General features: G+C 40.6%; 3 protein-coding genes and 1 long non-coding RNA gene across 4 annotated transcripts; 3 read left to right on the top strand and 1 right to left on the bottom strand.

Annotated features, from left to right (window-relative positions):
• The first annotated feature begins 6,024 nt into the window (after positions 1-6,024).
• Positions 6,025-11,021, top strand: LOC103972708 (zinc finger A20 and AN1 domain-containing stress-associated protein 8-like). Its single transcript, XM_065180638.1, has 4 exons — positions 6,025-6,034; positions 6,183-6,558; positions 8,612-8,667; positions 10,795-11,021. The coding sequence occupies exons 1-4, from the start codon at positions 6,025-6,027 to the stop codon at positions 11,019-11,021; spliced, it is 669 nt and encodes a 222-aa protein (XP_065036710.1).
• Positions 11,022-11,248: 227 nt separating this feature from the next.
• Positions 11,249-15,643, bottom strand: LOC135659600 (transcription factor bHLH48-like). The gene is made up of 7 exons (XM_065176310.1): positions 14,750-15,643; positions 14,506-14,664; positions 14,347-14,412; positions 13,375-13,443; positions 13,148-13,222; positions 12,775-13,012; positions 11,249-11,509 (listed from the first exon to the last, which is right to left on the bottom strand). The coding sequence occupies exons 1-7, from the start codon at positions 15,272-15,274 to the stop codon at positions 11,472-11,474; spliced, it is 1,170 nt and encodes a 389-aa protein (XP_065032382.1). The 5' UTR covers positions 15,275-15,643; the 3' UTR covers positions 11,249-11,471.
• LOC135659616 (uncharacterized) lies at positions 13,033-13,689 on the top strand. Its single transcript, XR_010506103.1, has 2 exons — positions 13,033-13,246; positions 13,326-13,689. It is a non-coding gene; the product is annotated as an uncharacterized LOC135659616 (long non-coding RNA).
• A 5,080-nt stretch (positions 15,644-20,723) lies between the features above and the next one.
• Positions 20,724-24,656, top strand: LOC103983272 (uncharacterized). Its single transcript, XM_009400498.3, has 5 exons — positions 20,724-20,854; positions 20,985-21,415; positions 22,992-23,275; positions 23,384-23,611; positions 23,857-24,656. Exons 2-5 carry the CDS (start codon positions 20,992-20,994, stop codon positions 24,349-24,351), a joined length of 1,431 nt encoding a protein of 476 aa, XP_009398773.2. The 5' UTR covers positions 20,724-20,854; positions 20,985-20,991; the 3' UTR covers positions 24,352-24,656.
• The last annotated feature ends 30 nt before the right edge of the window (positions 24,657-24,686 follow it).

Below are 24,686 nucleotides of genomic sequence, written 5' to 3'. Positions count from 1 at the left end.
GATTGATGAATATATCTATATACTTGAGCTCCTCCAATCGAACAATATCCATGTGTTGTGTCAGTCGACGTAATAAAATCTGGTTCAAACCGTTTTCAGTTAGATTTGATTAAAATAAGATAGTTTGAATCGTAATCGATTCAAATTTATTTAATCGATTCGATTAATTCGATTCAATTAATCAGTTTATAATTAAAATAATTATATATATATATATATATATATATATATATAATAAATTAGTTCAATTCAATTGATCCGAACTGAAATCTTGGTTAGGTTCAATTTGAACACCTCTACCGTTTATGACTTGCACAATATTTTTCTAATAATATATTTACAAATATGTGTACCAAATCTAAATCTATGATTATATAAGAGGACCTCGATAAAATGAATATTCTTTATGTTTTTATTTTCATCACAAGTAAATTTGATTAGGTTTTGCACTAATCTCCAATCTCCAACCGATGTTTAAGAGTGGCAGAAGTCATGAGATTGTTAAGAAGAACCGTTTAATAGTCAAAATCATATATCATGGTCTACATCGACTCAAAATATTTATTGATAGGGGTAAAAAATTGATTTGACATAACACCCCGGATTTGACGTAATGTACCCCCACGTCGGACACCCTGTGCGGCACACTGCCCCAGAACGTGCATTAACAACGACACGACGCGCACCCACACTCGCCATACCCAAACAACCTCCTCGGCTGACCCCTCATGGCCGGCCGAGGCAGGGGAAGGCGCTGACTGACACCCCCCATACCCTGCGGTAGCTCGACCTTCCACGCAACGACCACGACGACAGACGCCATCAGGGGTACGACCCTGCCCCGACAGGATGGCACATCAGGTAACATCAAACCCACTTATAAATACCCTCTGGCTCCTAGCAGGTAAGGGGGACGATCTCATCCAAAAAACTCCTCTCCACCATCACTGACTTGATCGTCGGAGGGGTCGGGCCGAACCACCAACCCGACCTGTGTGCAGGTACTCGACCGCTGCCGAACCCACTTGACGCCGTGGAACTTTCCAGTCAGATCCCCTACATCAGTCACCACAGCACCCCCGGGGAAGCCGCGTCTGATCCCAGCCATTTGGAGCCCTGAACCAGCCGCGTCGACACAGAGGTCACGGCTAAAAAAGGTTACTTACCGTAACAGATTGGCGCTAGAAGGAGGGGCCGTCCAAATGTCAGGCGATCAGCGAATCCGCCTCGGCGGATCCTCAACTACCGAGCTCCCCGCCTTGGGGGAGCATCCCCCGCATAATGAAACCCACGACGACCGCCCCGCGGCGGTATCGGAGCGCTACTGGCGACTGTTCAATGACCCAAGCTTATCACCCCCCGACGGCGCGCCTGCCGGCCCGTCGTCGGTATCACCCGAGGCTTTTCACGACCTCGCCCACCAAGTCCGAACCTTGACAAGCATGGTCCAGACCATCATCCCGATCGTCTCCCAACGGACCCCTCCGCACGCGACCCGGCCCTCGCCACAACGGGAGACCCCTGTCCAGACTCACGTACCACTTCCTGAGCTCCCCATCTCACCTCAAAACCCCGCAGCTCGGCCCGGGAGCCGAGAAGCAGAAGACGCGGCAAGCCGACCCGAGCCCGAGGTTCCGACCGCCGACTCGACTAATGCCCTACGGGCTCAGCTACGCCTTGTCAGTCAAAGGCTTAACGAGGTACAACAAGAAGTCCGCAAGTCAAAGGGAGAGCTCGGGGCAGACGGACGCCAAGGATCTCCGTTCACCCCCGAGATACAAAACCAGGCGATCCCGCCACACTTCCGCCTCCCCTCTCTGGATGCGTATGACGGCGCCACCGACCCGGCAGACCACGTGGCCGCTTTCCGCGCCCAGATGGCGCTATTCGGCACTTCCGACGCCCTGATGTGCAGGGCATTCCCAACGACTCTGCGCGGGCCGGCCCGCACGTGGTACGGCGGCCTGACGCCTGGGACCATCGCCTCCTTCGACCAGCTCGCCAAGGATTTCGAGCTTAACTTCCTGGCGTACGCCCGACCTAAACCGTCCATGGCATTACTCCTCGGGCTCAACCAGAGAGAGGACGAGCCCCTCTCCCACTTTGTGAACCGATTTACAACCCAAATCCGTGGATTGTCGGATGCTCACCCCTCTTTCTTGATGCAGGCGTTCATGACAGGCCTGCACCCCTCCAGGTTCTTTTGGTCCTTGTGATCAAGCGAGATGCAGTTAAAGCGAATCAATAAAGCCAGTTTGCAGTTATGATGGAAATCAGAATGTAAGCGCAAACTGAAATATGATATTCGTACGATAAAACTGATTTACGTCTAAACATCGATTCAGAAAATACTGAACTTTGAAACACGATCGTAAATGCGCAGAAGGCAGTAAGCTATTGAGGAGGTTTGCAGTAAAGATAATATGCTCAAAGTAAATGCAAACCAGAGAGCACCGCAATTTTAGAGTTGTTCGGTCAATCTTGACCTACATCCACTTCTGGCTTCCTCTACCGACGAGGTCACCGACGTCCACTAGAGGCCTTCCTTCAATAGGCGAAGGCCAACCACCCTTTTACAGTTTCACTCCTTTTGACGGGCTTAGGAGACAACCCTTACAGAATTTTCTCTCCTCTCTTGAAAGATCAGAACTTGGAAGAAAAGAGGGAGAAGAACTTTTAACTCATACAACACTTTTGAGCTCTAAAAATCACAGAGTAAGATCAGGATTTCGGTGGTTTTTGGTTACTCTGTCATTGCTGAAAGGGTGGGGTATTTATAGGCCCCAACCCAGTTTGAATTCCGAGCTCAAAACTATCAATTCTTGGAATTCCGGGGTCTGGCGGTTGCACCGCCTGACTGGGGCGGTTGCACCGCCTGGCAAAGCTCAAAGATTGAGCCTCTGGGCGGTGCCACCTCCTGTTAGGGGCGGTTGCACCTCCTGCCAGAGCTCGGAGACCGAGCTCAGGCGGTGCCACCGCCTGATTAGGGCGGTTGCACCGCCCAGCCAGAGCTTGGAGACCGAGCTCAGGCGGTGCCACCGCCTGACTAGGGCGGTTGCACCGCCCAGCCAGAGCTCGGAGACTGAGCCCTGAGCGGTGCCAACGCCGACCCAGGCGGTGCCACCTCTGGCCAAGTAATCTGAGTCCGAATGGGCTGATCCATTCGGCCCAATTTGGGTCTGTCAAGGGCTCAATTTCCCCAAGATTAAGTTAATGGGATCACCTCCCATTTCTAACTTAATTATCGTGCTAACTACGAATTTCTTAAGACATTTACTGCAACTTGCTCCGGTGCGTCAATCGCTTCTTTCGGCGAGCTTTCGGCGAGCTTCCATCGATCATCCGATGAACCCACGGTGATGCTCCTGCCGACTTCCGGCAAACTCCTGGACTTGCGACGATCCATTTGGTGAGTTCCGACGAGCTTCTTTTGGCAAGCTCCTAGACTTCTCGGATTTGTTCCCGCAGAACCTCCGACGACCGTCCGGACTTCTGTCGAGCTCTCGAACTCCCAACGTAATCATAGTTTTGACTCCGGCGCAACTCCTGCTGCATGTCTTACTTTCATCGTAGTTAATCCTGCACACTTATCTCAACATATGGATTAGATAACAAATGACAATTGACGTCATCTTCAAAATTCGAGATTCAACAAGGTTATGTAAAAAAGGACTATAAGATTTTGGTTTGAAAAGAAAAGGTTTAAGTTTGACCTTTGCATGTTTCGAATCAAACGTTATAAAAGATATTTTTTAAAATTTGGTGGATTGATTTTGACGCTTCAACTTATGTACCCAATAATAAATATTTATTTTAATATGAGATTCAAAAGAGTGAAATATTCATTATTATAAGAATTCATCTTAAAGTGGAAGCGATAATAGTGGATACTTAATGCATATACTTAGAGATTATTTGTATCAAGGTCTGCCGTACCGAAGCATACCGCCCGTACCGGGTGGTACGTACCGGTCCGACAGGTTATCGGTACGCGAATCGCCCGGTACCGCTACAGTGCTACAGTATTATACTGTAGCACTGCTACAGCATAAAAAAATAAAAAAAATATTCGGTACACCAGGGCATACCGCTCGGTACGCCTTGATGTACCGCCCGGTACACCGGTACCGTACCGTACCGAGCCCGGATCGAAACGCCGATACGGTACGGTACAACGAACCTTGATTTGTATGATAGATCTTGAGGATGCATGTTATGTTACTACAAATTTATGTTCTTTATCTAGGATTGTCAAAAATATTATTTCTCTTTTGGTGGTGGTAAACTCATCATTATGCAATAATTTTTTTTAAATTATCTATGATTGTTTATATGGAATTAATATGAATTTTGAGGTTATAATGATCTTGTAATAAAATATTAGAATGAAATGTAGTTTTATGAAATCATTAAGATTATATATGTTTGCATCTATGGGGTACTCCATATTTCATATTTATATGTTTGCATGTATGGGTTACTCCATATTTCATATTTTAGCAGAGAGAAATATTTTATCACTTTTATTTATAACCTGTTAAGATATGATTATCTGATGTCTTAAGCTACTAACATCTTTAGGTGTACATAAATGAAATCAAAAGATAATTAAATAAAAAAATTAAAATTATCAGATATGACAAGAGTGATAAATTTTATGGTAGTTATGATAAATTTGATCATAATTCTGGTTGGATATATGTTCTCATTATGTTTTACTAGATGTATCATAACAGAACGAGATTACTAAAAAGCAAAATCATACTCATGCTAAGAGCATAATGAGTTATTCTTCTATATCTGGATCAATATCAGAATAAGCTCTATGGACGATTATATATATCTTGAACAAGGTCTTTAGTAAATCAATTCTATCATTTTTTTAGTTATAAATTTATAGGAAACCTATATATTTAGGATTGTAGTCTTCAATTCACATGAAAAGAAATTATATTCAATTATTATTTATGTATTTACCTTCATGTATGAGGATCGTTAAATCTAGTAATACAAGATTCCTAGAAAATTTGTGACTACAATCTCTCCATCAATATCTCTCCTATAAAAACTAAGTATGGTTTATTTTAAGAAATAATTTTTTGGCAATTACACTTAAATGTTTTACTTATTATTGGTTAAGAATATGTTAGGAATCAAAATTGATTTAGTTATAATTATAAATCTTAGTATGTATATTTTTCAATTTGGTCTAAATTAGACAAAAGTATAGATACGAATAAATATATAATATGATTATTAGTTATTTCTATTATGAAAAAAAATGAGATTATGTCTAGAGAAGTAGGATATCTCTTCTATAAAATCCCAATCGAATATCTTCGAGTCATGAAAAAGCAAGATTGATCAAAGGAAGCAAAGAAAAATGTCGACCGCTAAGAAAGAGGAGACGAAAGGTAGTAATCCTTATTATTTCTTATTGATACATTCTCGTAAATATCTTTTTCGATATATTCCTTCACACATTTTATGCATACCATAGTCTATATTGAAAATCAACTTGTTTAAATTAATTTATCATACAATCTATTGAATGTAGAGATGAAATTTTATGATCTAGTCTTGTTGGTCAAAGGCTAAAGACTGATAGTTCGGCTTATTAACTATAATTTTGGATCAACTCATTCCAATATGATAATTCTTCATTATTATAAATATCTCCTTGAACGCATGCACAGAAGTACTTTGAAACTAATTGGAGTGATCGTTGAGCTGGTTTTGGGCTAATGCAAACAGCATATTCAGCTAGTTCTTGCTTAATCCAAAACACCTATACCGTAAATGTATAGATTCAATTTCCTTCACTATAAATAAATAATTCTATTCTAGTTGTAAAATTAGATTGTATTATTATTTTTTACCTACTTTTTATTTACGTATCTATTTAATAGGAAACTAGTCAAAATCATTGAAGATTCATGGAAAACAAAAAGATTCATAATGTTAATCTAGCTATGATAGTTAGATTGATGATAAAGGTTTAGGGTACTGGCTTGTGACTCTGAAATGACCGAAGGTGCTAATTAGCCTCGTTGGTAATAAAGATTTTGATAGTTCATCGTTCTGAACTTTGAGTCCTGTCTTTACCTCTTATCTTAAAAACAAAAGACTTTGGAATGACTATAATTTTTTATTTATTCTCATCTGTGGTTAATTTGATATAGGAGATGATGATGAGACTAGAAGCGAAGCCGGGGAAGAGCCAATTCTCTGTATCAACAACTGTGGTTTCTTTGGAAGTGTGGCAACCGGAAATATGTGCTCCAAGTGCTACAATGAGTTCTCGACGAACAACAATGTTTTGGCACCATCGGTTTGTGCTTCGAGCTCAAGCGAGCCTGTAGAAGAGAAGGCAAAGGAGGGGCCAAACAGGTGCAGCACTTGCAAGAAACGGGTTGGTTTGACTGGTTTCACTTGTCGGTGTGGGAACCTCTTCTGCTCTGTGCATCGTTATTCGGATAAGCATCACTGCTCATTTGATTACCGGAGTGCGGCACAGAATGCAATCGCCAAAGCGAACCCTGTTGTTAAGCCTAAAAAGCTTGATAAGATATAGAGAATTGGAGTAAGCAAATGCTGCGGCCATTGGTCTATTGTTGGTAGATGTTGTTACTATTAGTCACCGTATATGAAACCTCTGATAAGATGCATCGCTGTAATGCATGACACTCTATATATTATTTTTTATTATGCCTCGTTGCAAGGTTATGATTGTCTTATGTATTGATAAAATGCAACCTAAATGGAAGAGATTAAAAAAAAACTGTTTGAAATTAGAAGACCAGAATTTATATAAGATATGCATCTTATAATCGCAAGATGTTTTGTATCGTCTTTGATTTATGTAATGCTCTGATTGGTTCTGCGTCATAAGTGAATGGTTCTATGTGTATTATTATTAATTTTAATTTAAAGATTTTGACCAATGATTTAAATCAAATGAAATTGATGATGAAATTGATGCTTTTTTAATTGGATAGAAAAAGTTATATATATATATATATATATATATATATATATATATATATATATATATATATATATATTAGTGTTAGATTTTTTAGAATTATGCTCGGATGGTTGTTTCTTACGATACCTTTAGACCATATTTTGAGGACCTCTCGATAAATTATCAAAATCTTTACCGACTAAGATAGTTAACACTTTTAATCATTTAACTAACAAAGATAGTTTATTCGTTCAATTATTTACGTAAAAAAAACATAATTAAGATGATAAGATCTGATTCACTTTTTTTCTTATATTGATACTTATTTCATTAAATAGGATTAAATATTTAAAATATATATTATTTATTTGTTATAATTATTTTATTTATTTAAAATATATATTTTTTTTGTGAGGGATTGCTAGAGGAAAATATTAATTTTTTGTAACCAACTCATGTGTCAATGATTTTGTTTGTTATCTCTTACACTGACTCGTGTAAATAATGACTCTTGTTGTTGCATTGCCTATGGATGTGGTAGCACTTTTTGGATGGACGGAAGAAGCTACCAATTCTTCGTTTTCATTCAATTAGAGGGGGTGAAAAAATAACCCAATCTTATTATACACTTTAAGAGTTTTTATCTTCTCTACCTTTTTTATTCATAATTTTTTTTCTTTTTCAATATGTTAATACTAAACCATCTTCGGAATTCTTTTCGGTCTACCAATTGTATCTTAGGATGACTTTCCCAAGTATACTTGTATGAATACCAAAAATACATCTTAGGATAATGATTTATATCTTCGGATTTTTTCTAACTAATCTTTGTTTTAATCGTAATCACATATTTACTTGGTTATATAAATATTTTTTATTTATTTTATTCTAAAATGTAGTTAATCCCTAAATGGAATCGTTCTATCGTTATACATCTTTCTTTGAAAAAAAATATTATCAAATATTATTTTATTTTATCATTTAGATAATTAATGCATATCCAATTATCATAATGAATCATGCATCATTTATTATAGTGAATCATGCTTAGTGAATGGTATAGGGGAGTCGATGCATGACAACCCTTTGCTCCTTTTATATGGAGCATAATCGAGATTTTATGATTATATATTAGATCAGCTAGTTTAATTAGTAAAGAGCTTGATAGTTTATTATAGGGTCCTAGAATGATTATATATATAATCAGCTAGTTTATGATTATATATATAGTAATATAGAAATGTATCTAATTATGTTAATGGGGCAAGAAATGCTTCCCTATCCTCATCCTCATATCATCCTTTATCTTCCATCCCCACCCTACTCCCCATTTAGACGGGGTGAGAGCACAGACGAGGAATCTCCACTAAGGGCAGAAACCCATTTAATTTTTTAAAAAATAAAATTATATAATACTTAATTAATAATATAAAAAATTATATTAAAAAGTAAATATATTTAAATACAAATAGAATCAAAATTGTGGAGAGGCGAAAGGAAGATAGAGGAAGATCAAGAACAACTATGATGAAAGGGGAATATGGGAAAAGGAAAGAGGGACAAGGGAGTGTGTGATGGGAAAAGGAGGAGAAACAAAATAATACTGAGCAATCATTATTGTCATTCATTATTTGTCATTTGTAGTTGTTTGGAGACAAAGTTAAACAACCATGATGGTGGTGCTTGTGATTGGGGATTGAGTATGCATAGCGTGTGGGCCACAAGATGATATTTTTAATTAAACTATATGGTTTATAATTGAATCACAATCAATTGGTTCGTCTAACCTAATTTTAATAACGAAAGTCTAGCCCATCTAGCGTTTAGGTCTAACATCTCAGCCCACATATTAATAGTCAGTACGAGTACACGATAGAAAGTATCCTATCCGTCATCATCCTATATTTGTGCAAGTAATATAAAATATCTTCATCCCCAACTAATTAGGGGCAAATCCTTATAGATAGTATAATTGACATCCCCACATATGTCAATAATGGATATATGCTTAAAGAACAAATAACATGATATGATCGGTAAAATAACATTAATATTAATATTACATTTGTATCATTCTACTATAAAATCAATTTTATTTTAAATAATTGGCTAAACTAAATTAAATTAATTTTTCAAGTAATGACCTAAAATTTATTATAAAATATATCAAAAAATAACTCATTAAGACAATCATTGGACCTTAGGCTATGCCAAGGGGTGGTACATATCAAACCATGCTCAAGCCAACCCAAATTCACGTAGAAAATGTTACTGCTTATGATTTAAGTAATTGGGGAAAATCCTAATTTTATTTCATTTAGAATTTAGGTATCATTTACATGTTAAGTTTAAAAATAATATATATATATATATATATATATATATATATATATATATATATTAGGTAGAGTATATTTTAAGAAATAAATTTTTAGCAATTATAGTCCAATATTATACGTAAATATTCGATGAGGCTATGTTTGAATTAAATATTGATTTGGTTAAAATTATAAAACTTAATTTATATGATTTTTAATTTGATTTAAGTCACACAAAATATGAATATGGGTTAAATATAGAATATGATTATTTATTATCCTATCATGAAAAGAATTAAGATTATGTCTCGTTGGCAGAAGTAGGATCTTTTATAAAATCCCCTTTGACTCTCCTTTCAATCACCAAGAAACATAATTGATTGTAGGAGGGGAAAAAAAAAAAAAGCTATAGGAAGGGAAGACATGAAAGGTATTGATCCTTATCATTTCTTATTGATATTTTTGATATATCGGTTATAAACTTAGTTAGTTTTGTATTTATTTATAATAAGCTTACAAAGTAATTTATATTGTCTATCAAATATTTGTTAAAATATTTACTTGTGAAATTCCTAGTTAAACGTTTTATTTGACCTGACTTCTCTAGATCCTTTAAGAGATTTTATGAAGATTTGACTCTTTTTAGATGGACACATAAGGATGTTATATAACTTGAACAAAACCAACAAAGTTCATGATAGATATATATCATGTTTGATATATTCTTTTATGTGTATTTTGCATAACATATTCTATATGAAAATTAACATATTTAAATTAATTTATTATATGATTGAATATTTGAAGTAGTTACTTTTTGCATAGAGGTGAAATTTTATGTGGCAAAGGCTAGAGACAAATAATTACCTTAGTGTTAATAAAAAAAAATATATTGTTTTTGATAAATCGTAAGTGATGGGGATTTAATAAAAAAATTTAAGTGGTGAGGATAAGATTTAATCTTTAGTCATTCGAAAGTATTAATAAGACTTAAGCCTTAGTATTAATGAAAGAAATCTTTTTTTTCTTTTGCAAACGATAAGTGATAAGAAATATGTTTGAAAAATCTTAACTAGCTAAGATGGCTTAAGATCCTAAAAAAAAATATTCTATATTCAATCAATCGGTAGTCAATTAGATTTCATGCTGATGAGGCTTGATGATTCATTTTATTCGAGGACAAACATTTGTACGATTCTTATGGCATGTTGACAGTCGAGAATTTTCCTTCAAGTATAGCAGCATTAGTTGAACAACATTTGTACTATTCTTATGACATGTTGATCTGTCATCTTACATATATATATATATATATATATATATATATATATATATATATATATATATATATATATATATATATATATATATATATATATATATATATATACTTTGTCATTAATACTTATCTGACATAAAATGATTAATTCATATTACTTAATGATTCTTCCTTATTATGAATACCTCCATTAGTATTCATGGAAATAAGTTAACTGACTGTTGCTCAAGGCTCGAGCTCTGGAGAAGCAAAGGCAAAGGAGGAGCCAAACAGGTGCAGCTCTTGCAAGAAACGGGTTGGTTTGACTGGTTTCACTTGTCGATGCGGGAATCTTTTCTGCGCCGCGCACCGCTACTCGGACAAGCACGCTTGCTCGTTCGATTACCTGAGGGCGAACCAGGACGCAATCGCCAAAGAAAACCCTGTTGTTAAGGCTAAAAAGCTTGATAAGATCTAGAGATGTGGAGTAAAGCAAACGTTGAAATCATTAGTCAGTAAGATGCGTCTTGATTGTTCAGAGCTTGGTTTGGTGATTGTTAATACACCGTGATAAGATCCATTGTTTTAATGCATAACACTCCATGTTTGGTGCATAGAAGCATTGGCTAGTCCAACATGTTATAATTATGCTTCGTTGCAAAGATTATGACTGCCTCATCTAATTGATAAAACGCAACTTGAATGGAAGAGATAAAAAAGCTGCTTCAATCATAAGGCTGAAATTTATATAAGCATAATGTACGAGAAAGTAGAGTATATACTCTGCAATAAATTATCAGAGAGCTGGTCACATGAAATTGTGAACGAAGCTCTTCCAACTTCCACTCCACTAATCGTAACAATATATTAATTCTGCTCTGTACAAACTGGTGTTATATGCCAGTATGAAAGCACCATCACTTGCTGTTCAGAGTTCCGTCTTCAACTGGTTCGAGTTCAGCAACACTGCAAAACCAAGAAGGATGCAGTTCAGTGTTTCATCTATGATGCATGTCTAGATATGCATAAATGTCTAAAATAACAATAAACATGCTCATTGATGCAGGTTTCTTATTACTTAAATAGACTGAACAAGCATAGCGCTCTCTCTCTCTCTCATATGAGGTATTTTTATCTGTTTATGTACAAGTGTAAAAGGAAATTTTCTCTTTTCATATATGAGGTAATGCACCACTGACTTCCAGATGAGGCGAACATGATTTGCAAAATGATCCAACTAAAACAAAAATAATAATAAAAGCATTCTTCTGTAACCAGGCCTTCCCATCCATTTCATATGAATGAGGAACATCAAAAGGATTTTGCTGAGTAAAAATGCTTGAACTCATGATAAGTCGAGCCGCTCGAGATCTGTGACGAGATCTTAAGATTAGTGTCAATTGTCGAGTTAAAAAGCCAAAAGTAAACAGTAAAAGTTCCCGACATCCAGGATAAGATTCCAACCCAAAGTCAAAATACAGCAACTAGCTAGTTTAAAATCGTCCAGAGTGGTGGCCCAGATGCCTGTCACAGTAATATCAAGATCGTCAATTAATGACTTAGCTTCGACACACAATGGTACATGAGTTGTTCGGCACCGAGCTTGGTTGGTACCAGCTGGGCTTAGTAAAACCAAGTGTGAACATCCAAGACCTAGGGGAAAAGACAGTCTTTGATGGTGAAGTATAGCGAAGAACACAAGAAGCAAAATTTGACACGAAATGGAACCTACAGAATGGCTATGCTGCTATCCACTTGATCTGAAGTAAATAGTCAATAGGCTTGTACAGGACTGATTGTGAATTATGAGGTTGGAACAGGGGAAAGACAGCCACTGCACAGACGAGAGTTATGACACCAACTTTTTCCTTGAAGGCCCAAGACCGTCAGAAATAGAAGACAGACAGTTGTACATGGTGAGGGAGGAAATCTACATGCCAAGGGGACCATTGGGACCAGATTTGAGAAAGGTGTGGTCCGGGGCAGGCCGATTAAACAACAGGCAGCCCACGTTGCCTGAGGCAATCATTTATGGCTTTGGGCCCGACAATGCCACCCGACTGGGACAGAAGCAGTCAGAAACCAAAAGACAACGGATCTCATCTCTGTCCTCCCAAAAGTTCTTCCTACACTCAGTTCGGAGCCCACGGGATGATTCAAGACGTGCATTCTCAATACGTGCCAATTAAGTATAAGAAGATGAAATAACGGGAAATTTGTGCAGGAATTACCGGAGCTGGCGGGATCGTAGCCGACGAGCGAAGCCCCGGGGTTGAGGAGGGCGTGCGGATGGGCGGGTCCATCCCTCGTCCACGCCGTCGAAGACTGCTGAGTTGGCCAGACATCGACGTGCCGGATTTGCGGCTGCGGCAGCCAACGTGCTCCGTTCGCCGTTACCGGGTGCGACGACCACAGCGCAGGATCCAAGGCCACTCCTCCCCTCCCATTAGCCGTCGCCAGCGGTCCACACTGCCATCAACGACCACGTTTCACGTCACACTAACTCGTTTCCAGTCTTCGAGAACGGAAAATCGCAAGAGAATATTTCTAGCCGTTCCACATGGGATTCAGAAAAGATGCGCAGAACGGAGAACGAGAAGTTACCTCCGCCGATAAAAAGCTGTCGAGGCCGCCAAAGTCGATCCTCGGGTTCACGGCCGCTAATCTCATCGACAGGAACTGCGAACCACAGTGGAGAAATCGGTGATCTCATCATTATTTCTCTCGTTTATCTTATCTTAAGCTAATAATAACAACTGAGGGGCTTTTTGGTGAATTCCAGTGATACAGCTGTGCGAGCGACAACACTTGTGGTGGAGCGAGTAGTGTACCTCAACTTGCCTTTGAAGCGACTGTACGTGATTGATGATTTCATCCAGCACCAAAGCCGTACCTGTTATCTGCGTCACGGACAGACAGATTAGATAGTTCACTCTCAAGTCCTTTTTTTCTGTCTCCGAATGAAAAAGAGAGAGAGAGAGAGAGAGTTCTAAAAGACCAACAGCTTAGTCGTTTGTTTCAGCCAAAATTTGGTTTTTGATTCTGATTTGGGAAAGAAAAGTCGTTCAATCACACAATTAACAACAATCCCTGTCGTGGGTCTGCACAAAAGTTGCTTAGCAGAATAATAATAATTGGTTTCCTCACTAGGTACTAGCATTTAAGTAATCGAGTGGATCCCTCTTTCTGCGTGATGATGTGCATCGTTTAATATACGTGTGTCAACCGCAACATACCCAAAGTCTACTCAAGCGCCCAAATCACATCGTGTCCCCGTCTCCGTCACTTTTCCTTCACAGGCACCTAGAGCATTGAGCCGCACTTTGCGCTGGATTGCACACGCCCGACCCACTTCGTTCGCGGCCCCATGCCTACTTTACCCACGATCTAACCCCATCGAGAGACTAACGGGCCTTCAGAAGACTATCGGATCAAAATCCAGATCCGACCTGTGGGATAAGGTAAGCGAACGAGTTCGACACATTGATTGACTCTAACAGGTCGGATCACAAGTGGATATACCCAGACCCGAACAGGGAGGGCACCTAGTTAGAAAGGGCCCCAGCCGAAGGACACACAAGGTCGCTTACAAAAGGAAGCCAACCGAACCAGATCCAAATTACCTGGCTCCAGGGAATCCCCCTCTCCATAAGACCACTAAGCATAAATAGTAAGCCATCAACGCACAATATTTATTGCAAGTTTAGCACAGTAAGCATTATATATATATATATATATATATATATATACTTGTTACTAATTAAATGTCAATTAAGAAAAGGAGTAATGAGAAAAATACCAACCTTGCTGCACCCGGGAACTAATTCTTGGAGAAGCTTCATCCTTGCATTTATTTTTTCCCTCCGCGCCTACAATAAATTAAAGAAATAAATAAATAAATAAATAAATGAGCTAAAGGAATTAATTAATGGATCATTAGGCCACAAATGAAGCAGTAGTACTCTCTCAGCTAAGCTGTGGCTATCGGTGGCTTGGCCTCGGCGAGCACGGACGTGAACATAGGGGAGCTTCTCACCATCGGTGTTCTCCGCCGCCGTCTCCTTCGCTGCTGCGGCAGTGGTCTCCTCCGCGCTCTTGCTCTTCTTTGCGGGTCCCTTCGCCTGCGTCCCAAGGGAGGAAATTATATCATCCCCACAGCTACAAGAGGAGGTTACCTTACTGGGAGAGGGGAGGTTCCCGGTTTACCTTGCTCTTCTCGCACTCCTTCCTTTTTGCCGGCCGCTGAGTCTTCTCGGTAGGGATAGGGAGGAGAGGGGGGGAATCGGAGTCGAGGGGCTCCGCCTTGAGCCGTGGCGAAGGGCCGCCGCCGGAGCTCAACGCCGGTGAATCCTCGGCGGCGAAGACGGAGAACCTCGCGGCGCGCTCCACGAGGGCAGCGTTGGAGGGGAAGGTGGGAGAGCAGCCAAGCGGAAGGTGGAGGGGGCCGGCGGCGTGCTCGCCGAGGCGGAGCCGCCACAGCTCACCGGTAGGGGAGGGGGCCGCGGCAGAGCCGGGGGCCTCACTGGGGCCCGTCTCGTGGAGGAGCTCCACGGCTTGGTTGGCTGGGAGGCCGAGGAGCGCAGTGAAGGAGCCGCCAGCCGCGGGGGAGGAGTCCAAGCTGGGGTGGACAATGCTGTGGATCTCCTCCTCGAAGCGTAAGGATTCCGCAATTTCCGTCGTATAGGCCCCGGAATTCCCAGATCCGACGCCGGAGCACCGCGCTGGTCCCATCGACTCCCTCCAAACCAAACCGATCGCAGCCCAATTCGCCGAGTCCCCCGCCGAATGCCACCGGAAATCCACAAATCGAACCGATCCCTCTCGATTCCTTCACCCGTTCCGCCAGATCGAAACCCCTGCTCTCGGGAGCGATTGGGGGACACGTCGGATGGGGGGAAACCACCGCGGAAGGCCTCGAACCGGGAGGACAATACGAAAGGGAAGGCGCTAAGAGGAGGCAACCGGCGTCATCTAGAGCTCACCTATGGCGGTCAAAGAGCTCTTCCTCTCTCGTCCCTTCTTTATCATCTCTCTCTTGTTTTTTTCTCTTGAGGCGGTTTCAACGGCCGCGCTCTGAAACGAACGTATGATAACCGTACTTAAAAATTAGAAGGGGGTTGGGAGTCCGGTCACCTTCAGTCGTAGCAAAAAAAGAATCTCATCAAAGGTGAGGATAATTTTATGCTATTGGATCAAAATTCTGCTCACATTAACACAAAATACAACTTGAAAACTGTCTTAAAGCCTTTATCTCCAAAGAGATGCATTGACTCGTAGTAGCTACGAGCTTCCCATATTTGAAGATTCATGTGGAATGATGATGTTTCTTTGCCAAACTAGAAAATTCAACAAGCTGCTTCCGAGTAGACATGGCTGGCACATAATTGTCTCGGTAACCTCACCGCGGATTAGGTGTAGCACAGGCACGCGGCACTTCAGGGAAAGGCAACGGAACGGGGAACAGGAGCACGAAGAACGAGGAGGGTGCAGAAAGATGCGTACGTAGGAGATTACGGGACTTTCTTTATTTCTTGTTCCGCTGTTCCGTTCTCTGCTCTTCTTCTCCGTGTTCATATACTGTGGCCGGGAGTGGAGAGGTGGGAGATCGAGACTGGCGGTTCCGAAAGGGGCGGCGACGAGGGCGGGACCGCGGGCCCCGAACCGGTGTACCTACGGCTGCCGTCATGCACACGTATAAACATACGGCGCGGGCGTACTCGCCACCGTATGAGGCGGGGTGGGGACGAGAAGAGAAGCGGTGGGGGCGAGATAGCCGACAGCTTTTCTTTAACAGAGGCCTCGACACGTCGCTCTCTCGCATCGATGCGGGAAAGCAGTGCGGGCAAGTTTCACTGCGGGTAAGTCGTCCGCCTGCGTTTTCTAACACCGGATCTCCTCCAGCTTGTGAGGTATACTTCTCGACACCAGTTTTACCAGTGGCATGTATAAGTACAGTAAGCATTTATGACGCTGTCCATCCCCACCCAGTCGTCTCCACCAGATCAAAGCGTCCACTTTAAGGGGTCCATCTAGATGGACGGCCCTGATCAACCGAGGGCGCAGTGATCGTTGCTTGGTCCCGAGTGTACTGACTCTGCGACAGTACGTGCGCGGTATGGTATGGTGGACAGGTATACGGTGCGAAGACGTAGACAACGGGGGCTTCTTATGGGGGTGGGCCGTCAGGAAACACCGTATGTAGATCGAGTCAGCCTGTGACACGTACTCTGGGCTGCACGATCGAGAGATCACGAAAGTATGGCGACTCGGCTTCAATGCTGCTGCGAATCAAAGACAAGAAATGGTGATCGCAACATCAATTTCTTAGAAGAATGATGGATGTCTAGAAGGAAAGAGAGATCTAAAGTCAAGTTCTGGGCTGCAACTCGAGGTACAATTGTGTCGTAATATATTTTGCAAGTCCATTTATGATATATAGGAATTTAGTTATCTATTTATGTTTGTAAGTAGCTCATTTTGCATCACATTTAATGAAGCTTATAAGGTTTCTGAAGATCATATGGGATGCATCACTAAGAAGTTAAATAGAAAAAATCTCATGGAAGAGGTGTAACATTAGATTAATTTCACATCCAAAATAGATAAAATTAAGACTAGTCTTATTGATAAATATAATATTATCAATTTTATCTTAAGTATTTTAACTAATGATTTATGTTTAACAAAATTGATAGATCAATTAGTCTATCAAACACAAGTTATGATATCTTGATATCAAAGTCAATCTTATAAGAAAGAACTACTTGTGAATAGTCATAAAATTCACCATTGAGCAACTAGAGTTAAGTCCTATATACATCGGGTTTGATCAAAATTATAATATCTCAATTAGTTCTACATCAGAAATAAATAAAATTAAGATTGATTTATAAGAGTTTGATAAATATATTAATATTAATTTTAGCTTAAGTATTTTGATTAATAGTTCGTGCTATACGAAGTTGATAGATCAGTTAATCCATTTATGACAATAGGAGATATGATTATACTTATTCTGATTGAAAGTTAGTGACACATCATTCAATATTTTTTATGAAATTATTATTATTTGTTAGGGATTTAAAGCTGTTTTGCACCAGATGAAATGCTAAAGATCATTTTGATAGACTAAAGATGATTTGGATGATCATTCTAAATGTTATTAGATATATAATTTATCTTAATAATTTGTTTGTGTAGGTCCAAGTTTTTTTAAGGAGAGTGTCAGACCTTCTTTTATTTCTGAAATATATTTTTGTTCTTTGTAAATAATGTAGAGTTTTTATCCCTAAAAATGAGTAATTTATTGGAAGACAACTAAAAGTTTGTAAGTGAGGATAATTGTTGCAAAAACAGTTTGAATCAATGATCCATAATGGACAAAGTGGGCAGAAAATTATCCGCCCATAAATTAAGCCTGTGGGTTGCATCTTCCCATCTTTGTTTCTTGAAGTAAGTCTTCATTGAGAGTGATGGGCTGACGAAAACCAGAGTCTCCATTACTTCTACCGTGCCAAAGCACTTTCTTCTCGTCTCTCTGTCTCATATCTCCTAATTGAGCTCCTGGAGGGCTGTCAATGGTTGTGTGCAGTCCATTTGACACCCTTGTGCTATCACAACACATGAAGTTAGAGCATGTCATGTGTTGTTACGCTGCTCACATCACGGTGAGAAATAAATGTGGCTGATCAAGCATTTTGAGTAGCACCCTCACATCTATCATCCCTGACATAGTGCTCGACTATAAACATGTTCTCCAATGAACCCAGCATTGCCCTCATCCTCTTGTCTCCTTGGCTACTTCTCCTCACCTAGTGCACATGTATCAGAAAGCTTTGGGGCTTTGATTGTCCAGACCAGTCTCAAACTGTGCTCAGATTCAGTGGTAAGCAACACAAGACCCTAAGGACTACTCTGAAGCTGATTTAGCTTGAACTGGTTGGCTATAGCTTTGCAACAGCTCTTTGCCGATGACCACAAGCTATCCTCGACCATCTCAAGCCTCAACTGGCTGAAGAATTTGGATTTCCATTGAATTGAGCCAACCATGTTTTGTTGTGGGCTGAGATGTCCACGTGACCAAACACAGTCCAACTATTTATATTTGTATTGTTTTAATAACAATCATCACATTGGTCGTATCAATTGGTATCACGACCCGTGAGTGTCAATAAGTTCTGTTTAAATATTTTAGTTCATAGTTGATAGGCCAGTTAGTTCATTAGGCTCAGGTCATGACATTTGGTATCAGAATCGATCAAACATTTGGACATGGTGAGGGGACTCGAGTAGGAAATGACTACTTATAGACGGAGTAGAGCCATCATTGGGCTACGCCTTACATGCACTATGCTATGGCCTGATATGAGTTATGTTGGGCCTTGACGAGGACGTCAAGCCTTTGAGTGAGGGTGATTGTAACACTCATGATTAGTCCCATATTGAAAGTGGACAAGATTAAGATTGACTTATAAGGGTCTGATGAGTATACTATTATCAACTTTAGTTTAATCATTTTGGTAAATGATTTAAATCAAACGAAGTTGATATGTTAGTTAGCCCGCCCGACTAAACGTTGATATACAAATATCTATGCCCAGGTTGAAGACCGGCACTAGCTGATCATGAAGCTGTTTTCGAGGTTGAAGACAACTTCTTGTTCCATGGAATGGAGAGATCCACAAAAATTGCACCTACTGACAAACATCAGAATATCTCCATGGTCTATGTGCTTATGGAAGTCTTTTCTTATTGGACATCCCTGATGTCATGCTAAGCTCCATTTCTTAAACATGTGAGGTTGATATATTTTAAAGCAGTTTGCTGTTATATAAAATAAAGATCAGAATCAACAGCAGGCCTGATTCAGTTCATCAACTTGAATTCTTGATTCTGAAAGCTACTTGTTACTGTAGAAAACATGCCAGAATCAGCAGGTCTGATTCAGCTCCTCTTGAATCCTTGATTCTTACACCAATATCATAATCTTTAGCAAGCTTGGATCACCTCATTCTGAATCCTTGACTCTGAACATGATTCACATCTCGAGCTCTTGATTCTGAAAGAAGCTGTGTCATTGGTGTCGACTACCAATGAAGTTGCAAGAGCTATTAAATGTAATGGGAGTTGCAGGACAAGTACATATTCTAATCATGTATCAGTAGCTCAAAACTGGAAGTAATCTTATGTCATTAACAGAGGAAGAAGCGTACAAGCAACCACACTAGCAGTAAGGCTGTTCGCGAACATCAGCAGAGCAACAAAGAAGGTGATCAGATCAGGGATTAAAGAACTGCTATACCATGTACTGCCCCAACTAGATCTGCCAAATCTTGTGGTAGATCCCCTGCATCGAGGACAAGAATGCATGAAGCAGGGAATAGAGAAATGATCCGAGGTTTCCTCCCATGGCACGTTCCCAAAGTCGTGTCATTGCAGCACAGAATCCAATAATGTTACGGAGTCTGAGGGTGTCCACCAATGAGGAGGGAAGAACGTACCGTTGTCTCATGCTGACTTTGCAACGACAAATGTTGTGCTTGATTCCATTTTCAGCAGCGAATGGACGGCCGTGATCGGAGGTTCTCGTGGTTTCCAACATGTAAAGTCATCGGTCTTTCGTTTATATATCATCGGACGAATTTTTTTGAAAGAATTCCTTAGTTTTAAAAAAATATTTACATGTATTTTAATTTTAAAAATATTTTACAAATCATTTTACTTTTGTCTCTAATGAATCCGTCATCGTCTTCGGCTTACACTGTTACTCTCGTCTTCGTAACATTAACATAAGTACAAAAGGAGTTACGATTATAGAGATAATACGAGATCGATGAGACAAAGGTGAGTTGAGTTAGTATAACGGAGTCCAACAATAATATGTGTTATGAGTAAAAATGATACTAATAATAAAACAAAAGGAGAGTCCAAATGAAAACCAATTGGTTCGGTAAGGGTCACAATACTAGACAAAGAAATAAGGATAATATCATTATTTATAAAAATAATTTTTGATAATTTTTAAAAATAAAAGTGTTAATCAGAAATTAAAAAAAAATTCGTAAATTCGCTCTAAGATAATTATATCGTGTGGAAGTGTCGCTGTCGCTAATATCTGCCCATCGGAAGACAACGAATGGTGGCTTTTCCATAGTCAAAGTCTTCCTTTTGGCTGCAGGACTTTTGGGGTTCTTAAGTTAATATCTCTCTCTCTTTCGTCACGCGAATTGGGTCTCTCTTTGAAGCTTCTGGAGGGGAGCGACGATCTTTGTCTCCCCTCTCTCTCTCTCTCTCTCGGACTTCGGGAAGAACGTGAGTGCAAAAAAAATAATTTCAAATCTTTCTTCGAATTTCACCCTTACAGGGATACTTTATCATCGATTTCGAGAAAAGATCGATTTTTGGCGGTGGAAGAGCCGTAAAGATTGAAGCTTTGTTGTAGAGGCGCGATGAAAATGGACCGATCCGACGGCGGGGGACGCGCGACGGTGGTGGCGATCGAGTGCGTGGCGGGGGGCAGCAAGGCGGAGGAGTGGAGCGGGGCCGGCGGGGAGACGGCGGCGCTGCAGACCGGGGACATCCTGGAGGAGGTCACCTTCGGGGGCTCGCCTCCGGTCCAGGCGCCTTTCAAGGGCGGGCGGGCCGGGGTCATGAAGTACCTCCACACCGCGTTCAAGCGCGGCGACACCTCCGTCCTCCTCAAGGCCCGCCGCGGCGGCGGCGACCCTAGCGCCGTCATCCTTGAGCTCCACGCCTGCGTCGTGCCCCACCCGCCGGCAGGGCGGCGGCAGTACCTGCTCCGCTCGATCCGCGACCCTAATTACGCCGTCGCCCTGGCCGACCGTTCCGAGTCCGACTGCATCGCCTTGCAGAGTAAGTAATTCTCCTCCTTTCCTCTTTCATTTGCACATAAGCCCCTCCAAAGTTTCGAACAATATATTAATGCAATTGTCAAGAGGCAAAGATGAAGTTCTGCGGTGCTAAATCTATAAGCAATAGTTTCACCTTCTTTTACTGTGTTTTCTTTTGGTGTTAAACGGGAATCAAATTCCAAGAATCCATTCATTCTTCTTCAATTATAGAACAGATCTTATGGAAAGAATGTTTAGAATAACATTATAGATGCAGATCACTAGCATACAAAATACTAAGTCTCTCTTGCAGGAGCTCTCCTTGTGTAACATATAATTGTTAATTCTGAACCTTTTAGGTTTTATTTGTTTGTATAGATAGAATGTTTCAGGGTTGAGTCCACAACTTGCGATTTGAAGTTTAAGATCTGTTTCTGTGTATAGAGAAGTATGAGGATTTCAGGATGTATGCCAAACCTATTGTGGTTAAGTATTGATTTCATTGGCCTATTACGGAAAACTATTGTGGTTGAATATTGATTTCATTGGTCTATTTTTCAATTGATGGCTAGAAAAAATTGAAGATGAAAGTTCTTCTTTTGTGTTGTTTCAGTAGGTCGGTAAAATTTTACAAACCTGTTATCGAGATATTTCTTGTACTTACATTGGTCAGTGATTAGGTTTCTTGGCTGAGAATGTTTATGTAGTTTTCATACAGACTTGAGGTATCTAGTGAATATCTATCTGATTTTTGGAGTTTTCTTTTTAAATCCAAAGGAATTGGGTCGGGATCCCTTTGTAAGAATAATGTAATTATTTCGTAATAAGCTTGTGGGACACTAAATTTATGTATTGAGACCTCGTGAAATTTGTCACGACGCATGGAACCAATATTTTGCTCTGTAAATATGCTTATGTGAACTTGAAGGGTGAAATGAAGGTTTATCACCTTCTTTGTTTATATATGTCGTTTGGCCTTTACAGAAGCAGATACTCCATAGACTGTACTAGATTCTATTCAACAGAGAAAATTTTGTCTGATTCTTTTTATTTCCAGTTCTCCACATGTACTGTTGTTAGTCTAATGTCAAATAAAATTTGGCTTCTAGGGCACATCCACAGGGATGATTTTTGAATAAGATTTGTTTTGAAGAAAGCAATGGGTCATGGACGGTATTCTAGAGAACCACTCGCATGCCACTTCTTGGTGATTGCAAGAAATGTTGCCCTGGGTAATTCAGATTCTAGATCCAGTCCCCAAAGTGTTAGAATAAACATTGTGCATCTTCCACGTACACAAAACATAATGTGGTCGCAATAAATATTTCTAGGATTTGTGTGGAATCAATCCACATGAGTAGATGCTTAAGTTCTTATCGGCAGTTAAGATCCCTGCTGTATCTGTAGATTGCTTCGAAGAAGATGCATTATAGCTTCGCTTCACTGGGATTAATGTTAAATTAGTGCCATTAAGAAGTTAACATTAAGTTAATAGCTTATTTTGACATGGCTATTTGAAAGAGCTGGCAAAGGATGCTGCCAGATCGGGTTTCATCTTTCTCAATCTAATGGTTTTTGTACTGACCGCTTCTGAAAAGGGTCAAGGAGCTCCAGGGTGGTGTGTGTGCTGAGCAACACACAAGTCCAGGATGGTTATGTCTCGTATCCATGGGAGAAGAAGATGAAGGAGTCGTTGCGCACCTCGAACTCGAGCTGTTTTCTTTCCATGCTCATCCTTCCCAAGGCATCAGATCCTTCAGGCACCCGCTATAGCTCTCTCGAGGACACCTTATCCCGAGCCAATGCTTGGTTCAACTCCTCACAGGCATCAGGGGTCCCCATTGCCTTCAGCAGCCTCCAAACTGAGGCCCTGCTTACTAAGGTAATCTGAGAACAAGCTCCAGATATCACCCAATGTTGTTCTCTTCACCAGTCTTCTTTGAGCTCTTCTGTTTGTAAATTGAAAGTAATTCTAATTTTGTCGTGACAGATCTCAGGAGAGACGGCTTCATCTACGGTAAACATGGGATCACTGGCTGACCTCTCAAACTTGGCAAATGTCAGCCTCTATGGATTTGAGGATTACCATGGAGTGGACATTGGGGTGGTAAGAGCTGTTAGGCTTTGGTACACCCCAATAGCAGGGGAGATGCCATTGGAAATTATGCTACAGGAAGGCGATACGAAGCTTGGCTTTGCGATTAGTCGCACCGAAGAGGTTTTCTTTAACACCTTTCAACAAATTCAATTGTTGGATTTGTTTTGTTGGTTGCTCATTCCTTAACTTTCCTAAAATCATTCATCCCTTTCGCTAGAATTGTTTGAATCTAGACAGAATTTATGGACCCTAAGTCTTCGAAATGCTACTGCCATTTCCTTCAGTAAATGTTTTCTCATGCCTTCAAACATGTCGTAGCTTCAAGATCCTAAATATGTTCTGAAAGACGATAGTTTTTTTAACAGGGTTTTATCTACATATCGTCCGTAACGGATGATAACAACTCAGGAGTTGCTGCAGCTCGATCGGGACTCAAAGAACTCTTCAAAGAAGCTTCGGAAGCTTCAAAGCGACTAGTGATCTCAAGGGTCGGGGACGAGAAGGTCCTTCCATGGATGGTGTCCACATCAGGAGCCATCAGGTGCTTCGACACGGTCTCCCTCAGCCAGAAGCTCTCACTGCACCGACACGCGCTGAAGCCCATTTTACTCCACCTGCTCATGTGGGAGACGCCTCCTTCCAGTCCGACGAGCATGGCCGAGAGATCAGAGGCAACGATACCGTCGTCGCTGCCATTTGAGCTGTCACCAACACCGTCTCTTGTGCCGCCATCCCCAGTGGATAAAGTGCTGCAGGATTTGGTCTACAGAGGTGGTGCCGAGGGCAGTCTCACTAGGGATACTGCCGGAGATGTGTCCTTCAGATTCCACAACTTCTCAATTACCAGGAACTGGGTCTGACCTTAGCCTTCATGTTCTTCTCATCTCTGTACATAAAAGAACAGGTCCTCTGCATTGAAGAAACATCACCAGGTAACAACTATTACAGATTGAAGTGTAGAACCGAAGTAATAAAGGAGCTCTCAGACTGTAAATGTAGCGTTGCAGTTTGCAGCTTTCAGCTTTGACATCTAAATGTGGTTGTAGAATTGTAAGTCAACTGCTTTGCGTCGATCCATTCTAGCAAAATTCCGAGTTTGTCAGTGTTTTCATAAAGACATGTAATGATGATTGGATATAATGCAAGTGAAGTTGTTTTTGCCTCATTTAATGGATGAGTGATAACTTAATTCTGA

This window comes from Musa acuminata, chromosome BXJ1-4 (assembly GCF_036884655.1).
Source record: "Musa acuminata AAA Group cultivar baxijiao chromosome BXJ1-4, Cavendish_Baxijiao_AAA, whole genome shotgun sequence".
NCBI lineage: Eukaryota > Viridiplantae > Streptophyta > Magnoliopsida > Zingiberales > Musaceae > Musa > Musa acuminata.
This window is presented reverse-complemented; position numbering and strand designations above follow the sequence as displayed.

Excerpts from the sequence above, each read along its gene's own strand:
- LOC103972708 (XM_065180638.1), top strand. Across the intron at positions 6,559-8,611 it reads CCTGTTGTTAAGCCTAAAAA|TTGTTTGGAGACAAAGTTAA; the intron begins GCTTGATAAGAT and ends TGTCATTTGTAG. Across the intron at positions 8,668-10,794 it reads TGCTTGTGATTGGGGATTGA|GCTCGAGCTCTGGAGAAGCA; the intron begins GTATGCATAGCG and ends CTGTTGCTCAAG.
- LOC135659600 (XM_065176310.1), bottom strand. The coding sequence starts at position 15,274 with ATGGGACCAGCGCGGTGCTCCGGCGTCGGATCTGGGAATTCCGGGGCC. Across the intron at positions 13,444-14,346 it reads TAGTTCCCGGGTGCAGCAAG|ATAACAGGTACGGCTTTGGT; the intron begins GTTGGTATTTTT and ends TCCGTGACGCAG. Across the intron at positions 11,510-12,774 it reads CTACGATCCCGCCAGCTCCG|TGTTGCTGAACTCGAACCAG; the intron begins GTAATTCCTGCA and ends TTGGTTTTGCAG.
- LOC103983272 (XM_009400498.3), top strand. The coding sequence starts at position 20,992 with ATGAAAATGGACCGATCCGACGGCGGGGGACGCGCGACGGTGGTGGCG. Across the intron at positions 23,276-23,383 it reads CTGAGGCCCTGCTTACTAAG|ATCTCAGGAGAGACGGCTTC; the intron begins GTAATCTGAGAA and ends TTGTCGTGACAG. Across the intron at positions 23,612-23,856 it reads CGATTAGTCGCACCGAAGAG|GGTTTTATCTACATATCGTC; the intron begins GTTTTCTTTAAC and ends TTTTTTTAACAG.